The sequence below is a fragment of the Hordeum vulgare genome, chromosome 7H, assembly GCF_904849725.1.
Source record: "Hordeum vulgare subsp. vulgare chromosome 7H, MorexV3_pseudomolecules_assembly, whole genome shotgun sequence".
In the NCBI taxonomy this organism is placed as follows: domain Eukaryota; kingdom Viridiplantae; phylum Streptophyta; class Magnoliopsida; order Poales; family Poaceae; genus Hordeum; species Hordeum vulgare.
This window is the reverse complement of record NC_058524.1, coordinates 401,284,586-401,307,979: the sequence shown is the minus strand read 5'-3', so window position 1 is coordinate 401,307,979 and position 23,394 is coordinate 401,284,586. Positions and strand designations below refer to the sequence as shown.

The 23,394-nt window shown below is 45.2% G+C and overlaps 1 protein-coding gene across 1 annotated transcript; it reads right to left on the bottom strand.

Annotated features, from left to right (window-relative positions):
• Positions 1-13,141: 13,141 nt before the first annotated feature.
• Positions 13,142-16,048, bottom strand: LOC123411204. Its single transcript, XM_045104148.1, has 2 exons — positions 15,769-16,048; positions 13,142-13,907 (listed from the first exon to the last, which is right to left on the bottom strand). Exons 1-2 carry the CDS (start codon positions 15,848-15,850, stop codon positions 13,330-13,332), a joined length of 660 nt encoding a protein of 219 aa, XP_044960083.1. The 5' UTR covers positions 15,851-16,048; the 3' UTR covers positions 13,142-13,329.
• Between the last annotated feature and the right edge of the window lie 7,346 nt (positions 16,049-23,394).

Here is a 23,394-nt window from a genome sequence, read left to right as displayed (position 1 = left end):
TGTTCCCACAGTGATTGGTATCGAACCAGACTGTCTTGAGTATATGCACCATGTTGATCTTGCAACCATTATCGTACCTGCATGGGCAATCTTGCTCTTTCATTATAATTCTCTTTGCCTGGATCCTTAGTTGAAAGAGCTTGGTCTGATGTGTTCTTGATTCTTCAGACGACCATGGATGCTGCCAGGTACCATATTCTGGCAGGCATATTACTTAACAAGTTGTAGCTATAGGGTAACGACCGTCTGAACCCTTGGATAAAACCGGCAAAAAACGAGTAGCCACCAGAACGATCTTTACAACTTAGATCTGGGACATTACTGGAGTTACTCAACCCCGACTCAAGATGGTTGAAAAGCAGCTCAGAGCATGAGACAGTGTCGATAAGAAGAAAGTAGCAGTTCCCTAAGACGGCTGAGAAACAGCTTAGAGCAAAGGGTCACTACTACGAAAAGAAATTCAACAACTATCCGAGATGGCCGAAAAGCAGCTCAGAACACGGGCCACTTGCTGACAAGAGAAATAAGAGTCGGCATCCACTCTGGACGGCCGAAGATAGCTTAGAACACAGGCGTGGTGCCGTCATCAAAGAAAGACTGGCAAGGGTTCATCTGTGTCCCATACAACTTATCCATGGGTTGTTGGTCATCTCACTCAAGTGTATAGCTGGTGTTCTTCTTCTCACGTAGCCCATGCCATAGTAGGATTTCTCATCGGGTTGACATCGTTGTATGATCAACTCCTATGGCCTCGGTAGCATGTCCACCATATATATTGGGGATAGCGTAGTGCTTGATTCCTGAAGCAGGCTTGTGTCTTGACTGACCACTTTGCTTTTTGACCAACTGTTGCAAATTTAATCCTTGAGATGCATGGTCATATGCTGCCAACGGTTGGTGGAATAACTTGTACCAGTGAGAATGTGATGCCTTTCCAACAAAGCTTTACTTATCTTGTGTTGTAAGTCATCCAGAGACCGTGTCTAGGAAGACTGGATAGCTTGTGCTCGATGCTTCGATTGGGATGGCTTCTTGAAGAAGAGTGGGTACCATATCTCAAGTGTTTTCCTTTCTTGAAGACTTGTTGGGTACGACTTGGTACCTTATGCTAGAAGCTTGCTGTGATGTCTTGCTGGAGAAGCATGGGTGTCTTGAACAAAGATCCGCGTGTCACATTGAGGAAGTCACCTGAATCTTGTGCCATAAGCTTTTCGGGTAGCTTGCGGGGAAGACTGGGTTGCTTATACCTGAAGCATTCTTTTGCCATATGCAAGCTTAGTGCATGTATACGTCCTTAACGTTCCTGCTGTTGGTTACTTGCAGTATGAAACAGGGTATTTGGCAATCCTTCTTGCTGAACACTAAGTTCATAGCTCATTCTGACTTCCTTCCGTAGTGTAGCAGATTTCAAATTGTGCTCAGACTCAACCGCGTATATGAATTATACCTTTGACTCGAACTGTACGCATCTCTTCCTTCTTGTTGATTCCATGATTGCTGCTGGAAAAGTTGTACAGATGCATACTTGATGCTGATAATTCATCTGGTCAGGATACCATTTATATTCAGGCTCGATATTCCTAATATAATGCAGTCTGCTGAAAATTCCATCTTGCTGAACTGAGCTTCCAAATAACTGTCTCTTTACAAATTCCTTTGAGTCCAATGTTGGTGAGCAACTTCCATAAGGGGAAAATAAGGTAACACCAAGGGCCCAAAGAAAGAAGCAAATGACAAACACAAAGCAGCAAAATCACATACTGGTAATAGCACACACTCTACATCTATTTACAACAATGATATGCATTCCTATTTAAGCACAAAAATCTTGCAAGAACTCCGGTACTACGGTCTAACATGCTGTGGCGGTGTGCACGAAGTGAATCAATGTGTGGAAGGGGGGTCGGTGTAAACAAAGCTACACCAAACAGGGGCTTACACCGGTTCCGTCTGGACAGACATGGTGGCAGGGACGAACTTGGTGATCGTGAGTCGGAACACAGGGGCTCGACCACGTCATCATCAAGCGTACGAGGAAGACAAACCGTACTCGTCCAGCGAATGGATGGCAAAGAAGGATAACTATGAAAAGAAGGGTTTGCGGGCATTGCCCTTTTTTGATAAGCAAGATCAGTAAGGGTTGTCGACGCTGCTAGAGGAATGGGCAAGATCCGGGATAGAAGCATGTCTATCACCTAAACAACAGGGCGGCTGAAGAGAATGCATTGGTGTGGTACCGGTGCATCAACCCGACAAGGGATCGACATTACCAGGCACCTTGGCATCACTCCGCTGAAGCGAAGATGACACCACACCAAGGAAGAAGAAAGCAGGCTCAAGAGCGCATGTGGTGAATCGAAACCGATGCCACCTACACTCACCACATCCATCATTAGTAATAACATATCTAGTCCATATGCATGCTATGCACAATCAAATGCAACAAACAAGTGCAGCAAACCAACTGGATCCTATACTACCGGTTACTAACACTCGCACTGTCTAGGGCGTCCTACAGCCAGACCTGCTCTGATACCAACTCTTGTGGCACCCCGGCTCAGAGGAAACTGGAACACCTTGTATTCTAGCCCAAGGACAAGTCTTCTGGAATACGGAACCATTGGCACAGAACAAATCAGCTCTTTACTTTTACGGAAAAGATTACAAGGATACATGGATTACATCGCCTACAGTAAATCCTACGCTAGCAGCGGAACAACGACCGATGTGATGAACTCCACTCCGCACGGACTCTGGCTGGAACGCGCATCCTAGCTCGCGACTCGAAATCCTCGACAAGCAAGTAATCAAGGCATGACCTGCAAACTGGCATGACAAGCCAGATGAGTACTTTGAATGTACTCGCAAACTCATAACAAACATTAGCGGTAAGGCAAGACAACATCATAGCAATCGGGATTAAGTAAAGATTGATTGTTGCTAACGGTTAGCTGAAAATAACTATACCAGGCTACTCTCACTGTACTCGGGTGATACCAACTCATGTGATCTTACCAAGATCCTTTAGCGAGTATCCTCAAGACGGGTACCAAGACTTATCATCGACACGATGCCCAACTGTTATCATACTCAGACGAGTTCTTCCATCATTAATATCATAGTTACGGTTGATCACCTACTGAGGTCTGGTCGGGCTGTCTAATACCGTGAACTCGGCTATTCGAATAGGTTTGACACTCTGCAGAGGTTGCACACTTTACCCACACTATGGAGCACTGACCTCGTGATCCCATTCGGGTGGACCAGTGTTGCTCGAACGAAACTTGTCTGACTCGTGACTCTGTCATCGTACCACCGGCATTCATCCTCCCCGGGAGTCCTGCCGTGGGTGGCCCTGTGTCCTCATGACACCTGCCACCATTGTGTCCAAACTAAACTATCCCAACCGGGGACGCCGGCACAAACAACTCAACTGGCTCACAGGGTTATCACCGCCTACCGGGCCAAGGTAGCACGCGTGCATAACCCTCCCTCTTTGGAGGTACTGAAGAAAGATCACGCGATCAGACCAAGTCAAGATCGTCCCATATCAACAAATGTGGTTGCACCGATGAGCCCGGACAGGTGACTCTCATCAACCAACTAGATATCTTATCCTGAATAATATCTCTGTTATAGCTGACGCTCCGACGTCACGGTAAGCCGATACTTAATAAGCTCAAGCCACTACTGTAGATCCATGTTCACAAAGTAATCATAGTCAATAATATCGACCTCATGTTATCGACTAGTGTGTAAGACACTAGTCACTAACGATCCCGTACTCATCTCAGTAATAATTTATTCAACAGTGCATACTCACATTCCAGACTATAAACAGATATATTTATTATTGAAATAGTTAATTAGACTATGATATTTCAATGAAATGAAGCAAATGAAAGTTGTGGCTTGCCTCGGATGATGGAACCATCGGGAAGCAGCGCGAGAAACTCGCGAAAGGAATTGCCGGAAACAATTCTCTCTCGAAGAAGGGTTGTTTACGGCAAAGGAAACATGGTCATTTCCACTGTGTGATCACATGTTGGAAATGATACCATCTTGTCGGTCTCGACGAGATGAAGACGTGGGCTTTGGAATCACTCGAATCGGAGTCCCGAGCAAAAAGATATGAGGGTTTTGGAGCTAGGGACTAATCTCGAAAACAAATATTCACAACGGGGTCCCTGGCAGCTAAGTTGGTCGCGCACTCAGGGAGCATACGCTTTCCCTTGGGGAAAGCGCAAATGCCCCCGAGGCGTTTCCACTTACCTGACGTGGCAGGGCGGGGCCGGCCTCTGGCCACTGACGCGTGGGCCCCGCGTTGACCCTGGTCCTTTCTCTCTCCTCCTCGTCACGCCTTCTTCTTCCTCCCGACGGAAGGAACAAGGGAGGCTGGGCAGAGCGCAGCCGGCGAGGGCCACGGCGGCTCTGGTCGTCTCCGGCCAAGGAGAGACCGCCGGCGGCTGCGGGGGACCATGCTGCACCCGTCCAAACCCTGGATGGGCGCCCGAGGGGCTTGGAGCAGCGGCGCAGCGCGGAGGTAGCGAGCGGCGGCGACCGGATCCCGGGCACGCCACAACATGGCTTCCGGCTACGAGGCGAGAGAATGGGGAGGGTCACCGGTGCTTGGGGGCTCCTCTGGGCACCGAAGACGGAGAGAAGATGCCCGGCACCAGCTGAATTTAAGAGGAGCTTGGCGGCCATGGCGGCAATGCAAGGCAAGGGGGGCTCTGGGAGCTCGATGAACAGGTCAGGGAGGCAGCTGGGGTGGAGGAGAGGAGGATGGAGAGGTCGAAACACCCCAGGGTTGCTTAAATAGTTGCGGCGACGAGAGCCGATGAGGACGGCCGCCGTGGCGAGCTTAGCGGCGCACTGGAGCTCCAGGGCGACGTGGCTCGCCTTTAGCGGCGTCGAGTAGCTTAGAGGATGGGAGGGGACGGATCAGGCAAGCTCGGGAAGGCTCGGGGAAGAAAACGACGACGACGGGCATTGGCAAAACAGGGCGGGGCTTGTCACGGCGCGACAAGGCAGAATCCAGAGGGGGAGAGGGCTCCAGGAGGAACAGGACGATGAGGCGAGCTGCTAGACATGACTAGGGATCGAGGGAGAGGGGGAATCGAGCACACCAAGGGATTATTTGCAGAGAGCACGATTATTGCATGCCACAGGCATGGTCACCATGTGCACTGGCACTGAGAGGACAAGAGAGGCTGGAATACTATGTCTAGCAGATAGAGCATCCAAAGAGGGGTCCAAAAGAGTTGATAGATCACCAAAAGGAGCTAAGGCTTGAAGGGAGGCTTCACTGGAAGTTTCCTGCAGCGGACTTGACCTGATCACTGTGGTCAACAGAGAAGGGATAAGAGCAAAAACTCATGTCTGGGAGGCTTAGGGTATGAAGGAATACAATCCTGTGAAGTTTGAGAAGAAGAGGATCAATATTTAATATAGTTGCTTTGTAACTAACTAACCTGGTCTAGAACAAGGATTTTGATGTGGCACTCATATACAGGCTTGGATGGAGTTGAAACTTGGAGGAGATGAATATTTTAGGGTTATGAAGATGATGTATAAATTTCATGCCATCTTGATAAGCCAAAGTGGCACTTCCTTCACACAGTATCCCACTGGACAGAAACTTAGAAGAATTATTGGGATTAATTGGCTACATAAAATGAGCTCAAAATTGGTTTATCAAGGTTTTATAGATAGGAGAATGTCCTGGTAAACTTTCATAATTTATGGAGAAATATAAAATATAGTTGCTTCACAAATCCAAATAATAACTAGAGAAAAAGATTTGATGCTATGGTCACATGGTTGAAGGAGTGATTCTCAAATTTGTAGGAGAGGCATTATTTGAGCATTGTGAGATGATGGAAAAGTTTCAACTCATTTGAACACTCCTAGCTAGCACTTGCTTCACAAAGCTTCCTCTGGATCAAAAACTTTGAAAATTTCCAGGAAATATTTACTAGCTAAGTTGAGTTGAATTTTTTCATGAGGCAATTATATGGCTAGGAGAGAGTGCCCAAAAATTTTGAGAGCAATCAAGCAAATGAAAAGGATACTTGCTTCACAACTTGGCAGATAGGGCAGAATCAGAAAAGGAATTTTTGGGAAATATTTTTGAACATGGCAAGGAAAGATTTTGTCATATCTGAGAAAGATATGACCCAATATATTTACGAGAATTATTTGGTAATTTTTGAAGAGATATAAATGGGGGTTGCTTCACAACTCAAGGCAACAGAGGTTATTCCTTTAATAGAAAAAGGAATATTCCCATGAAAAAGAATATTGGGATAGGCTCAAGATGGAAATGGCTAGGTCTTGGGATGGTTTGAAGGTTGGCAAGCCACTATGAAAAAGAAATCAAGGGTAATCCTTTTAGGTTTCAAAACTATCAAGCCACAAAAAGCAAAACGAGATAAAAAAAGAAATGGGCAAAATCCAGGATGTTACAAGAAGTCAGATCTACTCGTTCACGATCGCCAAAACAGAAAATGTGCAACATGAAAATAATGTGAAACTATAAGATAAAGCTACCGGTCAAAAGGAATGTCAAACGGTCGATCGTGTGCGATGAATTTGACGAAATTCATCCGAAGTAAGCTTCAAACATGAATACGAAATTGAATATTTACGGTCGATGAAACTACAAACCGATTGCGAAAATGGAACCTAACATCGATGTGCATTTTTTCATGTAGAGATTATCTCCATTTGATGCACGAGTGTATAGATTAAAAGGGACTAATGAGTGAACAAGATTAGAAGCTAAGCCAACATACCACGCGCAAACTCACCTACATCTTTTCGCGCGGGCCTGGTTAGGTGTATGTGGTCTACCAAGGGCATCATACATCTCTCTTGATGATGGCTATGCAAAGCCGGATGGCACAACCTGATAGCGAGGGCCAGAGGACTAAACGGGTAGCTGTTTCTCCATGTTCCTCATGTTGTGTGTCACTCATAGACTCACAGTGTGGAGAAGCTATTGGTTGAGTCCTTGAGCCTTAGGACGAAAAGCAAGCCGCCAAATCCACCTAACTCTCACATGTGGAGTAAGCCAAACTTTAATGGGGCCTATAATGCAAACACAGGTTTGGGTGGCCGAGGCTTACATAAGTCGTGATTAGGCGGGTGTTTTCATCGCTCTTGTGCAGGAAAATCTATGAATCCAAAGAGTGCTTTGCACTACAATATGTTGTTTGCCTTGCTGAAATTGACGGCGTGAATTGTAAAATATGTTGGAAGCGTCTCAACCCTCATACAGCAGGCCGCGTGGGTTTATATAGATTGGGGAGACCCATCTCTCAATAGGTTACATATTTGTAGAGATATTACACGGAGGTTTAAGAGGATAGAGATAGACCAAATCTAACTTAAACAACTAACAGACTCCGTGACATACTTGGCGCACAAGGCCTCATAATATCTAATATATTTTGTTTAACACCTTCCCTTAATCAGAACTTGACCAAGTTCAAATTACGCTTGAATTATTCAAAGAGTTTTGTAGACAAAGGCTTTGTGAACCCATCAGCAACTTGATCTCTTGAATGCACAAACCGAATGTCCAATTCCTTGTTGGCAACCCTTTCTCTTACAAAGTAATAGTTAATCTCAATTTGTTTTGTTCTCGCATGGAAGAGAGGTTAGCACACAAGTATGTAGCTCCAAGATTATCACACCAGAGACAGAGAATTTGGGTATGACATACCCCAAGTTCCTTTAGCATGGACTGTACCCAAATAATTTCAGAAGTTGCATTAGCTAATGCCTTGTACTCTGCTTCAGTGCTAGACCTTGAGACTGTAGGTTGTTTTCTTGCACACCATGAGATTAGGTTGGGTCCAAAAACACTGCAAAAACCCATGTTGAGCATTTGTCATCTAGACATCCTGCCCAATCAGAGTCAGAGAAAGCACTAACCAAGGTAGATGATGACTTGCTAATTGTCAGCCCAAGACTCAATGTATTCTTCACATATCTTAGTATACATTTGGCAGCAGTCCAATGTGCGGTTGTAGATGCATGAAGAAACTGACAAACCTTATTTATAGCAAATGAGATATCTGGCCTAGTGAGGGTCAAATATTGAAGTGCACCTACCAAACTTCTGTACCTGGTGCCATCCTCTTGGCTCAAAGGATCACCTTCTGTTAGAGACAATTTTTCTGATGAGGACATTGGTGTTGGTGATGGTTTACAGTCATGCATTCCAGGTTTACTCAAAATATCAGTGGCATATTTTTCTTGAGAAAGATGAAGACCACCTTCCCTGTTTCTCTTGACCTCAATTACAAGGAAGAAGTGCAAGTCTCCAAGATCCTTGAGAGCAAATTACGAGTTCAAATCCTTCAACACGGCCGCTACTGCTTCATTGGATGAGCTAGTGACTATGATATCATCAACATATATCAGCACAAATATACATATGTGTGATTTATTGTAAATAACACAGAGATGTATCAGATTTTGAAGGAACAAAACCAAGTGATTGCATCTTTGAACTTAACCTAGAGTACCATGCTCTACGTGCTTGCTTGAGTCCATAGAGAGATTTATCAAGTCTGCAAACATAAGAGGGTTTATTCTTATCTTCAAAACCAGGAGGTTGTCTCATGTATACTTCCTCTTCCAGAACACCATGAAGAAATGCATTTTGCACGTCTAGTTGTCTAAGGCTCCAACCTTTAGAAACAACAATGGACAAAATCAGATGTATAGTGGCAGCTTTAACAACAAGACTGAATGTATCTTCATAGTCTATGCCATACCTCTGCTTGAATCCTTTTGCAACAATTCTTGCCTTGTAACGATCAATGGTACCATCTGACTTTTTCTTTATTCTAAACACCCATTTTCAATCAATCAAGTTTTTACCTTGGTGTGGTGGAACTAGGTGCCATACTTTGTTCTTCTGGAGATCTTGGAATTCTTCTTCCATAGCTTGTCTCCACTTCGAATCTTTGCATGCCTCTTGAAACGTACTAGGCTCTCCTATAGAACAAGTTAAACCAAACTTGATCTTATAATTAATGGGTTGGATTACTCCCGCTCGTCACCTTGTGCGTGGTGGAGTGATCGTCGGCTGGATTGAAACAACAGTGGCATGCACAGCGGATCCTGGAGATAGTTCTGCAGCAGATGATTCCAAAAAGTCTTCTGTGACCAGATCAACAAGTGGATGTGAAGCGACCGGCGTAGAGGAACCAGTGGATCCGGTGCCACACTCCACCACATCCTGATGAGGAGCCACGCCTGGTTTTGATAGGCGATTCATGCGCCTGACGTAGACCTGGCTTGCTGGCTGCACCGCAGGCACGGCTTGGCTAGGCTCCAACCCCAAGGATGATTCCGCCTGTTCTGACATTGTTGGTCCCAACGAGGATCATGTCGCGGTGTCCTGTTGCGGCTGCATAGGATGACAGTTTGATGCTCGTGAGTTCTCCATTGATTTGTACTGAAGGTTGCCCTGTTTTTTCTATACCATCACAAGACTCATGTCCACGGTTAGAAGCATTAATCATATGATCAGTACAACTGTCATCCCCTTGCCGAGAACTGGTAAGATGAGTGGGTAAGAGGAGGATTTCTTGCCGAAGCAAGGCCACAACATTGGGATGAAGATGGGCAAAAGGAAAAATTGTTTCATCAAAGACAACATCACGAGATATATATACAGACCCTGTAGACACATCTAGGCACTTGACCCCTTTATGTTTTGGACTATAGCCGAGAAAAACACATTGTTTTGAGCGGAACATGAGTTTGCGATTGTTGTAAGGGCGTAGGTTAGGCCAGCAGGCACAACCAAACACACGAAGAGAAGTATAATCCGGTCGAGTATGAAGAAGCTTATGCATGGGTGTTCCATTGTGAATAACACGACTGGGCAACATGTTGATGAGGTGAACGGCTGTGAGAAATGCCTCATCCCAAAACTTAAGGGGCATGGAGGCACCAGCAAGCAGTGCAAGCCCTACCTCAACAATATGTCTATGTTTGGGCTCGGCGGACCGTTTCGCTGGTGAGCATGGGGGCATGACACATGGTGTGAGATACCCAAAGTCTGGAAAAAAGAATGTAATTTTTCATATTCACCACCCCAATCAGATTGAACATACATGATTTTGCTATTGAATTGGCGTTCAACAAGTGCTTGAAAGTGTTTGAAAACTTGAAACACATCAGACCGTTTTTAAGAAGATATATCCAAGTGTACTTACTCAAGTCATCGATGAAGCTAACATAGTAAGTATGACGTCCAACATACATAGGGGCAGGACCCCATACATCAGAAAAAATGAGCTGTAAGGGCTTAGTAGAAACACTAGTAGAAATTGGATAAGGTAACTGATGAGCCTTTGCTTGCTGACAGGAGTCACAAATAGTTTCAAGACTACGCTCACCAACACATGTGAGCTGATTATTCCTAAGCACTTGCTGAACAATAATAAAGGAGGGATGGCCTAATCTTGCATGCCACCGCTCGGAGGAAAGTTTGATGACACCACAAACTTGCTTATTGAACCTTCTAAACTGGGGAATCAACGGATAGAGCCCAAGCACACATCTACCTCGGTAGAGAATTTGCCTCGTGACTTGATCTCGGATCAAAAAGAAATAGGGGTGAAACTCAAGAAACACACGGTTATCAAGGGCAATACGATGGGCAGAGAGAAGGTTTTTGGATGTTTCAGGAACATGTAAGATGTTTCTTAGATGAATTTTTCGATGGGGAGTATGAACAATTACATGACCTATATGATCAATCTTCATACCTTCACCGTTGTCATTGTGGAGTTGATCATGACCTTGATACTTCTCGGTCATGGTCACCTTCTCAAGCTCATTGGTGATGTGGTTTGTGGCTCGAGAGTCCACGTACCAATTTGTGTCAACGCCATAGGAGGTGTCTGCCGCGCTTCAACCTTTTTACGAGAATTGTTCTCGGCATAGCGCCAGTCACAGTCCTTGGCAATATGGTTACTTTTCTTACATATTTGACACTTATTTTTATATTCCTCATGCCCTTTAAAGGGGCTCCTCCTGTTGTTGTTGTAGTAGGGATGCATGTCGTTGCCGCCGCCTCTGTTGTTCTGGTAGTGGCCTCTGCCACCACCATTACCGTTGTTGTTGGAGTTGTAGTTGCCGCCGCCACCAGCGTTGTTGTGGTAGCCGCCGTCGTTGTCGTTGTGGTAGCCGTCGCCGTTGTTGTAGTCGCCGCCGTCGCTACCATCTTGCGATCCACCGCCCCCACTACCCGTGTTGGAGTTGCGGTAGTTCCTGGAGTTGTTGCCACGTCCACGAGACACAACATTTGCAGATGATTTGAATGCGCCTGGCCCGGCCCCCTGGAACATCTCAACGCGCTGGTCGAAGTTGGCGACCATGCCGAAGAGATCGTCTACCGAGAGGGGCTCAGTGCGTACATCCAGCGCTGAGATCAGCGGCTAGTAGTCCATGTCGAGCCCTGCAATAATAAAGGAAAGAAGTTCTTCTTCCGTTATGGGTTTTCCGACTACAGCTAGTTCGTCAGCTAGGGCCCTCATCTGACCAAAGTATGTGGTGGCACTCTGAGTTCCTTTTTGAGCATTGGGGAGGGATATGCGACAGTTGTTTTCTTTGGAACGGAATTGAGCGGCGAACATGTTTGCTAGGGCTGACCATATGGCGTAGGATGTTTCTAAGGAGGCGACTTGAACAAGGACCTCTTTTGAGAGATTCTGTAGCAGGAAGGCTATGATCTGATGATCTTGGATCAGCCATGGGTTGTAGACAGGGTTTGGAACAGATTGCTCCTTTCCTTTTGAGTTCTTGGTGATAATGGTTTTGGTATGATGTGGTGTGGTTTGATCTATCTACCCATATAGACCGGCACCCATGATTTGGGAGCGAGCTTGGGCTTTCCATAGAATGTAGTTGGTTCTTATGAGAGGCTCGGATGTGGTGTTGTTAAGAGCAATGGATGGAACTTGGCTTGAAGACATGGTTTGGTTCGAGGGAGGAGATGATCTGGAGATGGGTTTTGACGAGATGGAGCTGATGCTAGATGTGGCGGAAGAGGGAGGCTTTAATTACCATATAAAATATGTTGGAAGGGTCTCAACCCTCATACAGGGGGCCGCGTTGGTTTATATAGATTGGGAGAGACCCATCTCCCAATAGGTTAGAGATTTATAGAGATATTAGAGGGAGGTTTAAGAGGACAGAGATAGACCAAATATAACTTAAACAACTAACAGACTCCCTGACAGACTTGGCGCACAAGGCCTCATAATATCTGAATATATTATGTTTAACATGAACATTATTGGGGCTAACAGAATTGTCTTTGAGCCTGACTCCTCAACTCTTGTGCGCACTTTGAACAGAAATGCCTGTGACAATGCGGCAATTGGGGTGGTGGTGAAGGAATCTACTCCCTCCGTCCCATAACATTTTTTAACACTAGAAGACAATCGGAAATGCCTATTGGAGCTCGGGCTCCATGGAGCTGTTTGTTTTTGAAAAATTCAAAATTCAAAATTTCTATTTCAAAAAAATCTTTAAAAAATATGCAAGTACATTAGGACGAAATGTATATGTGTGCAAAAATTCAATATGAAATACCTTAAGATTATAAATTTATGAACTTTTGGTATGAATAGTATCATGTGTTAAAAAATCAAAAAATTGTCTTTTTTACACAGACCTCGTTTCAACGTATTTTGTTTTAAAAATTTGCACACACGTGTGTTATGCCTTCATGTATATCCATATATTTTTTCAGTTTTTTTTGAAATGTAAAAATACGAATTTTGATGAATTTTGAGATTTTAAAAAACAGGGCTCCATGGAGCCCGTGCTCCAAAACGCCCCACTCGAAGACAATGCATTTTAAACTTTGATTCTTATGCCTTCTCCTTCAGCCGGCGCACTTTGAAACTCTGTAGCTCAGAAATTACACCTGAGCCTAATGACACTTTCTGAGAGGCCACTGCCCCAACAGTATTGTAAACCTGCTGGCCACTGCCCCAACAGTATTGTAAACCTGCTGGCCACTGCGCTTGATGTTTAATGGATTTCCAAGTTCCCACTAGAAAAAAGAACAGGGAAGGTCAATTTCAGTTACACAAAATGCATAGACGCACAACCTGCACAGGTAAACTCGTTGTCACAAATGCTGAAAGCCATGATCTTTTAGTCCTTACAGAAATCACCTGCTAAAAGGAGCAAAAGAATTGCGGTGAAGTAGAGACACTGCAACTAGCGTGCTCTACCAGATCTGAAAATCGGCAAAAGAATGGTACACCGATGCATCTCTGCTCAAGCTCACAAAGTAAAGGCGCCAGCCAGAGCAAAAAGAATGGCCGACACCAGCGTCCATGCAGTCACACCGGTTGAAATGGCGCCACTGCACTCGTCATTGTTGCCGCTGAAGCATCCAGGATGGGCAGTCTTGGGAACTCCCCCTTCTACCGTGAAGCTCGAGTTTGGCTTCCCATTGCTGAACAAAACACACCAGAAATACGGACCGCCGCCAGAAGTGCCGGTGACAGCCGCCCCCACCTCTGTGTGGTTCTTGCTATGCAATACCTGGAGGCTCCTCTCATCAGCAATGAGCATGTCGAAGGCCTGTGCTGGAGGTGGGTAGGTTGGCTGGCACGCCAGGAGCCTCCCAGTGATCTTGGCAAGGCTTGCAGTTTGGACACCACAATTTGGGGCAAATGTGTCGATGAAACTGGAATCCACAGGCTTCTTGTTTCCACCCACCTGGTCGCACTGACCCTCGTATGCTTTTATGTACTGCAGAGCAATGCATCCAAGGCCTTGATTATCAGCAAGATTTGATGCCTTGCTGGCGGTACGGTTGGCGTTGATCAAGCTCACAAGCTCGTCGGCAGGGTTATCTGTAAATGAGATAATTCAAGGATGAAATTTGAGTAGTACTAGAAATTCCAGCATTCAGTTGTGCAAGAGCTGGTTTGTTATGTACGCACAGTACATGACCAAGTTTGGCAGAGGTTGCCTGTGACCTCTCGATTTGAAACTTTCTCATCTAAATCAGGAATATAGTATCTTTGTAGCTTGGGCCTTAAGCCAATTGTAGAGATAATGTCTACGATTTGTTACTTAGATGTTAGATTGGATTATTAGTTCTCTATACAAAGAGGAGACCCTATAAGGAAAAAAGGAAGCAGGAAAATAAAAGAATAGTTCTCCTATCTTGCCTACAGGAGCGAGAACCTCTTCCTAACCCTAGCACACAACATACTGAAAACACAAATACATTGGTATTTGCTTGAGCAATCAACGTAGAAGTTAACAAATGCATGATTATATGAGGTTACTGAAAATACGCAATATTCAGATAGGTGAATGTAAATCTTTCACGCTTCAAATTATAATGTGGCAGACTGGCAGTTAGCAATTACTATTTACTTGCACTAATTGCTTGGGAATCGCTCACACTGCTGACATTTGAGGCCGCTCCTCAGATGTGTGCAAAAAAAAGTAACAACTCCGACTAACATACCATTTTATATAAAGGTAAAGCAACTACCTTCTGCAGGATCAAAATGATAAATAAGCAATTAAAAATCAGAGCTAGTTCACAATATGCTGAGACAAATAGGTACATGCTAGGAGTAATAAGCACTATAAAGAATCATTAACAATCAGCAGCCTTCGCAATTTTACTTGATCATTTAGAAATCATGCGGGTGCACCCAAAGCCAAAGGCCGAAAGGGAAGGCACATACTCTCCATCATCAGGAGGGACCAGAATACACGCGGATTAAAAGATAAGCGGAGAAGCACAGAGCTACAATGAAAGGATCAAAGACAAGGCTAATTCAATGGTTGGGACATTGTTGGTTGCCGGAGACCTAGCAGGTTGGTCGCACATTTTCTTATTCTGATAAAAACAATCTGACGGGGAACTACTTTTTGCCTTAAAAATGTTACATGACCAGATCTGGATTCTAACAACAGCAGCAGAAAATACCAGGTGTCCTACAGTTTGTGATACTTCCACTTCATAATTTACAGTTCGTTATATAGAACTAGTCCATGCGCTATGAATTTACACTGATAAAAATTATTACTCCCTCCGATCCAAATTAGTTGTCACAGTTTTAGTACAAGTACTAAAGCTGCGGCAATTAATTTGGATTGGATGGAGTAATAATGTGCTGAGCACACTAAAAACTAATTTATTTTCTAGGAAAAGCATAAAAAGGCTAAACATATAATGCATGCAACATAATGAAACCATGATTTTTTTGCAATTAAGCAACATTTCTGCATTTTTGTTAGTGTGTCAAGTGTTGTGTAACCCCGCAAAAAAAAGTATTAAGTGGTGTGCAGATGAGTTACATGGCAACGGGTAACAGTTGTGTCATTGGATTTCCACACACTCCGAATTTGTAAAGGCTTCTAGTTGGATTTCAAGAACTATTATAGTAGACCGAAAGTGTGTCACCAACATGGCATTTTTATATCAAACAAGCAGAAATAGATGCCCGCGCTCGAGATCCACGCCGACCCTGAGATGGCGTTCGACGAGCTCGACGACCCGAACGAAGACCTCAAGGCCGGCGTCTGCGAGCAGCCGAAGCGCATGCGCCGCAAGGCAGCTGAAGCTAGAGGTCAGATCCAAACACCTGGTCGGCAACCGGAGTGCACGCTCAGTAGCAAAGGCACGAATTAAGGAAATGCAGCGCGCGACAGCAAACAGAGAAGCGATCGTGCAAGGGATGAGAGACGTACTCTTAGTATCGGCAGCGGAGGCGGCGGCGAGGAGGAGCGCCAGGAGCGCGGAGGCCAGCAGCGGCTGAGGGACGACCGCCATTCTCGGGATCTGACAGCGAGTGTGAGTGGGAGAGCTGGCTGGCCTGGAAGAAGTTGGTGGAGCTGGGCGAGAGCTTCCGTTCGATCTGCTGCGAGTGCGAGGTCTCGCTTTCTTAAATGCTTTCTCGAGTTTCTACTGCGCGCAATCTGCTCCCTCGCTCACTCTCTCCGTGGTTGGTGCGGATTGGCCAAGATGCCCCCGCCGACTATTTTCGGTTAGAAGGCAGCTATCCATAAACAACCGGGTCGGTCGACCGACGCAAAGATACGCCGCGCCTCTTCCCAAAAAGAAAAGGCTACCTATCCACTCCATTCATTAGTTCTTTTATAGTACAAAGAATATCAAAGTAAAAAAATGCATCCAGATCTATAAACGACTTAGCGACGACTATAATAACTGGAGCAAGCTGAACGCGCCCTGTCGACATCAACATTTCCTTATTGAAACCGAGCAAATCTTGGTGTAGAAGACAGTCGAAAAATCGTCATGTTAAGGTTTATAGGACAAGCGCATCAAAATAAAAATCAATGTCGATGAAGAGAAATGTAGATATGAAGGATCTAACCTCAGACACACGCACACAAACAAACGAAGACCAGATTCAAGAGGATCCATCGAAGATAAACGCTGACCAAATTCCACGAGATCCGCCGGAGACGCACCTCCACACACCCTCGGAAGAGGATAGATGCACCGTCGAGGCGGGGAACAGGCGAGGAAAACATTATTCCATCTTCAAGGAGACACTCCCTCGTCTTCATAAGCAATATGATGTCATTGGATCTATAGCCCACGTAGTGGTCATGGGTTGGTGTGTAGGACACACACACACTAATATTGGGTCCAGAATACAGAATAGTTATTCTGAGAATATTTCCGAACTTTCTCCGAAAGCTAAAAAACTGCACTGCTAGTCAAAGTACAATGCAATGTGAGCAGAAAAAACTACACGCTTTTTTCAGCATCGTTTTCATTCCATTTTTTCACAGTTTATCGAAACGAGGCATATATTATATCATTGGATAGTTATGGAAAATGCACAACTTCGTCATGTTGAACACGTTTCGAGATTCCTGATGTTTTAAGAGCAGTTTCGAAAAAGCTGAACGCCCCACAAGTGACAGCGAGCGTATTTTCGTGCCATTTTCTAAACCGCTCATCGGAATGAATCAAATGATACATCATTTTAAACCGCTCGTCTAGGTGCAACTTTTTCGTGTATATTCACTCTATATTTTTTTATGTTTTGAGGGCGGTTTTAAATTTATCGAAACACGGAACTCTGTTTTGCAATATTTTTTATTTTTTTGGTATGGTTTCCGCTGTAGTTTTTTAACTATTTGTTGGAACGAGGCGTGTGATGCGGCATTGAAAAGTTGTGGAATTGGTGCAACTTTCATATGTTGGACATTTGTTGAGATTCCTCATGGTTTTAAATGAATATTAAAAATGGTGTGGCGGCTGACGATTGGCAGCGATCATATTTTCATGATTTTTTTCAAATCGCTCGTTCGAATGATGCAAATGACATAGTGTTGGAAAGATATCGATGAGGCACAACTCTTTTATGTAGAAAGCTCTCTCTAGTTCCTTGCAGTTTAAGAGCCGTTTTTAAATTACCGAAATGTGGTTGTTTTTCAGGACAACAAAATTGACGTGTGAACTACATCAGAGAGAAGAATGCACTTCTTCGGACTGAAGACTGCACTACATCCGACGGGCAAGCGAACTTCATGGTTTCTGGTTTGTTATTTTTTCTAATTACTTTATGAACGAGAGTGGACCGCAGTGATGAGGGCAAGTGAACCACATCAAGGGGAAAAGCAAACCGGGACACGAGTCTAAGTAGTCTGCTTGATTTTTTAATTACTTTTTCTAACCTTTTTCATATGATTAAGTGGACCACATGATCAAGGTCAGTGTACCGCGTCATTTTTAAATGGACTAGGACTACGAGGTCGAATGACCACATAGTCAAGGTTAGTGAATGTCAGAAAAATGCATTCACAAATTTGCGAGGATCTGCATGTTTGTTATGGTCGAACCGCACGGCCACTCTGACAGAACTGCGCATCTTCGTCGTGCCCACAAATTGGCACTGGACTGAAAGCATCCACAAACTGAACCGCTGGTCTACAGCGCGTCTGGTCGAATGACAGTTGCCCGGTTGGAAAATGAAATACATGAGAACTGCACCTGCAACGCCAAATCGAGTTTGGTTGCTTCACTAAAATGGAAGATTTTGATGACATTGCTCACCTTCAAAGAAGAATTTTCCATTCTACTTTGTGAGACGACCTGCACATGATAAGGAATCAGGCAAACAATACATGGACCACACACACGCACACACCGCACTACATCGATGCACCGATGGACCGAACAGAGGTGAGCTCATGTGAAGCATATCTGAGCTCACCGCTCGCAAGTGAATTGTACATGTGGTTTACGAGTTCTTCAAAAGAAAAATATGCACAACGCATTTGGGTCTTGGTTGGCCCACACCAGTTCGAGTGAAATGTGTGTCAAGCGACAAACCTTGCACGTCGTGGCTCGAACTGCACGCGAGGAACCGTACGATGACGCCGGGGCGACTGGACCACTTTGATAAAAAAGAGGACTGCACGGCACCGGGAGGGGCCGGGCATGTTGCGTGCACCCATCGGTGGCTCGACACAGTGACACGTGAGTCTCCTTCATAGTCAAAGGGAACTGTGATCCACGACACCCAAACTGCATGGCAGTGGCGCCGGACTGCAACCTGACCGACACGAGACTCCACTATGGATGGACCTGAAGATGCATCCATGTCAAATGTGTCCATGTCGTGCATGAGAACGTATCCAGCAACAAGGTGTTGACTCACCGTGGATCAATACTAGGAGAGGAAGGAGGAGGGGTGGCCGAGCCACCAATGCCATTGATGGTCGTGCTCAGTATGGCCTCCCTCCATCGGAACCGCATCACCACAACGAGGTATTGCTGGATCTAGGAGCTGAGTGGGGGAAGGGTGCTCGGATCCGTCACTGGCTGGACATGGGGTGGCGGGGGAACTCTGAGCCACGCCCTCCTTGGCATCCCAAGGCGCGGCTCGGGAGAAATCCATCCGCGAAGGATGGAACCGTCGAGGGAGGCATGCGTTGGTGGGAACAGCGACAGGCGGAGGTGGTGCGGGCTAGAGCCAGCAAAGGATTCCTCTGCAACAGCAACCGCGACGGGTAGAGGTGGTGTGGTGGGTCGGGCGACTGTCGAGATTTGAAGGTTTATGGCGACGGTACATGTGCCGGGGACGACGGCTGGGTGAAGGTGGTGCGGGCCAGGGCGGTGTAGGTAGGTGGCGATGCGGGTCGGTGAGGCCTAAATCCTGTTGCTGGTTGTGTCGTCGGGAAGCGATGGCCGACGTGAGGAGAGGAGAGGCGGCGCACGATGCAGCCGGCGGTGTGGGGAAGGCTGTGATGTAGGGCGTGGGGGAGAAAGTGAGGGAGGGCGGCACGGGATGTCGGGGGAGGAGGGAGGTGGCCACCCCGCGCACGACGTGAGATGTGGGCGGCGTAGAGAGAGGAAGGTGGGGAGGAGTGGGGTGGTGTGGTCAGGTGGGTGGGCTGGGGGGTCCTTTTTATTTTTTATATGGTTCAGTTTGGTGCTTCGCACAGTGATAAAGTGTTGGTAGAATAAGAATATTAATGGACTTCAGGACATTATCGCAATTCTTGGCAACGAATATATAGATTGTCTATTCTGACATTGGGTGCAGAATAACAATTCTCACATCACTTCATAACTCCATGGTTAACGCGAGTGCAGTGCGTCCCTATCGAACGAGCACTCCAATGTCACCAGAAAAAACTACATGCATTGTTTTCACTCCAGTTTTTAGACCGTTTGTTGGAGCAAGGCTTATAATATACCGTTGGATTGGTATGGGAAATTCACAGCTCTGCCATGTTGAACACTTTTTGAGATTCCTCTCGGTTTAAGGGCAATTTCGAAAATGGTGGGTGCCCGACGGGTGGCAACGAGCGTATTTTCGTGATTTTTTCTAAACTTCTCTTTAGAATCGAGCAAATGATATGGCGTTGGAAAGATATCATCAAGCTGCAAATTTCCATGTATATTACACTCTCTAATTCCTTACGGTTTAAGATGAGTTTCAAATTTGCCGAAATGCTAAATCCTGTTTCTGAATTTTTCGATTTTTTTGGTACATTTTTTTGCTGCACTTTTTTAACCGTTCATTGGTACAAGGCGTGTGATACAGCATTGGAAAGATGTGTAAGAGGATCAACTTTCATATGTTTGTCATTTATTGAGATTCTTCACGGTTTAAAATGAATTTTGAAAACGGTGTGGCTGCCTACGAATGACATCAAGCGTATTTTCATGAGTTCTTTCAAACCGCTTGTCGGAACGATGCAAATGATACATCGTTGGAAATATATCGAACGGGTGCAACTTTTTCATGTAGAACACTATCTCTAGTTTCTTACGGTTTAAGAGCGGTTTTAAAAGTATCCAAATGCGGACACTGTTTTTCACGACACCAAAATCGACACGTGAACCGCATCAGACAGAAGAACACACTGCTTCGGACTAATGACCGCACTACATGGGATGGGCAAGTGAACTTCATGATTTCCTTTTGTCAAACATAAATTTTCCCACACAAGAAGGCACAGTGCGCTTCATGTCAAAGGTAAGTGAACCGCAACGCTACCGGAAGTGAGCCGCATCACTTTTTTCTGTCATTATATATATATTTTTGCTTTTTTACATTGGTCACAATGGAACCATAACACTATCGAAATTGAAACTCAAACACTATCAAAGTGGACCGCATTTCTTTTTTGTTGTTCCCTAACAGTTTTGTACTTCACACCAGGCGTAAGTGAACCACAACACTATCAGAAAGTAAACTACATTACATCTTTTGCTTCCCTAACATTTTTGCACTTCACATACAATGCAAAGTGAACCACAACATTTTTGTAAGTAAACCACATTAATTCTTGTTGGGCAGTCGTATGAATCGAACTTTCACTACAAACAAATACTTCTTACAATGTGGATGCAACAATATATGCACCCACCAAAGGACTACTTCTAATAAAGAAATAATGAAATGAACCACAAAACAATGTAATAATGAATTACAAATCCTTTTGATATGTAAAACCCAAAAACAATGAGAAAAAGTATAGGCAATTGCAGTACACTCAAAAGTGCAACAAAAATCAAGCAAAAAACACATGTTGGCCTATCATGACCACCGTGCATGAAATGTACTGCATCAGGCACAACAGGCAACTGCAACCGAGGGCGCAACGAACCTCCCGAGCATCCAACCAAACTGCGTCACTATTTTATTCCTGCACAAATAAGTAAATGAACTTCAAGAGAAAACAATCGCTACTTTTGAACTCCACGGAGGAGGTTGCGGGGCACGGGATTAGGCAACCGTTGCAGATAGCGATCCACAACGGATGAAGTCTAACAAAGAAGGAGAACATGCAGATGTGGCCACGCCGTGTTATGTCATTTGGGCCCAATCAGTCGACCATCGCCGTGAAGGTCGTCGGGCCCATCCGCGGTGGCTTGGGGGAGGTCGCTGTGCAGATCTGTCACGGAGGATAACGCGGGATGGAGAGGGGGATCCCTAGAGGAGCACGAGAGGTCGTCGGATCACGTCGAATCATGCCGAGGAGATCTGCCACACGCGATATCCTATAGGGGATCAACGGCCGGGACGCCGCGCCCGTCCAGGGTGGTCGGAGGTGGTGGAGGCGCAGGGCAGTGCGACGATGATGCTTGAACCTGGAGTAGTTGGAGCAGCTTGGCGTCTGGAGGGGTGCGTCGTGCTTGCCGCTGGATGCGATGGAGCGCCAAGACAGCGGGGATGCGGTGGAGAGTGGTGGGACGGAGGGGGTACAAAGGAGCGCGGGGAAGGCGACTGGATGTGGTGGGGGCGATGAGATACTCGACGCAGGGAGATCCCCACGACTACTGCGCACGAGAGGTCAAGACGGGATCTGTTCCGGGTGGGGCACACCGTGCACATGGACGTTGGGGAGGGTGGTGCGCGACGCACCGGACCGGCTTGACGCTGACGCTCAGGGGAGGAAGCGGGGTTGCTGGTGCTTGGGGCGGTGCAGCGGGCGTGGCACTGGGGCTCGAGGGAGGGGTGGCAAGATGCTCGTAGAAAGTGTTGCGGCAATGGGGCGGGAGGTGGAGGTCGTGTAGCGGGCGGATAGGAGGTGGAGGTCGTGGGAGGATTTGGTGCAGATAAGATAAGGTGGATGGGGCTTTTTTCTTCCGCGCAGTTCGGTGGTTATTTTGTAGCGACAAGGGTGCGGGTGGTGTGAGAATAACTCCGATGGTGTGAGAATAAGACTCTTAAGGGTGGTGTCAAAATAGACCCACCCTATTGTGATCCCACCCTACATGCATAAACACTATTCTGATCCTAGGATGAGAATAACTATTAAGATCCCACGCTGACTCGTCCCAGTAGTAGAAGTTGAACTTCCCGGGGTGCTCGGTTGAACTTCCATGAAAAGTGTCCAAATGGGCTTGTGATATACCGTCTGAAAGCTATGGATACCCTGGTCATGGCCTAGGTTGATTTTTTATCAAAATGTTCATGGTTTAAAAGAAGTTTTGAAAACCTTGTTTGTTCATATAAAACATGTAAATCGTATTTTCGATCCTATTTCTAAACCGTTTGTTGGAATGAGGCAAATGAGATGACATTGAATAGCTTCTACAAGTCCCCACATTTCATACGTTGAAAGTTTTTCCAATTTCCCTACGGTTAAAGAGGAATTTCAAAAATGGTGGAATTTGTGAAACCGAACAGCCAGGTTAGTATTTAGGATTAATTTGAAACAGCTAGCCTGATTGATGGAAATCATATGGCATTTGAAAGCTTATGAAAATGTACAGTTTTTCATATAAAAAGTTCCTGCCAACTATTAGCGGTTTAAAAGTAATTTGGAAAACGGGAGAAGTTGTACCGAGTTCGTATTTTCTCTTTATTTTCTCAATGGTTTCTCGGAATGGAACAAATTATATGGAGTTGGAAAGCATGAGAAAATACGAAACTTTTATATGTATATTGTTTTTTCCAATTACTTATGGTTTTATGTCAATTTTAAAAATGGCTAAAAATGTTTTTGTCCGTAGTTTTTAAAATCTTTATCGAAATGGAGCAAATAATATATCGTTCAAAAGCTACGAAAAATGTGAAACTTCACCATGCACTCGCTCTGTATCAAAAGAAGTGACTCAAAAATGACTCAGTTTTGTACTAACTTTAGTACAAAGTAGATTCACTTTTGAGTCACTTATTTTGGGACGGAGGGAGTAGATAGTTTTCTGTGATCCCTAATTGTTTTTAAGCAATCTCGAAAACAATGAGATCATGCGTTCTACCTTTTTTGCGAAACACATCCTTCGAAAATGCACCGCGTCAAAAACTTGACCTTCTCGCAATGTCCACTTGAAATTCACTATGTTTTCTATGTGCTGTTTTTTGCTCGTAACACTCC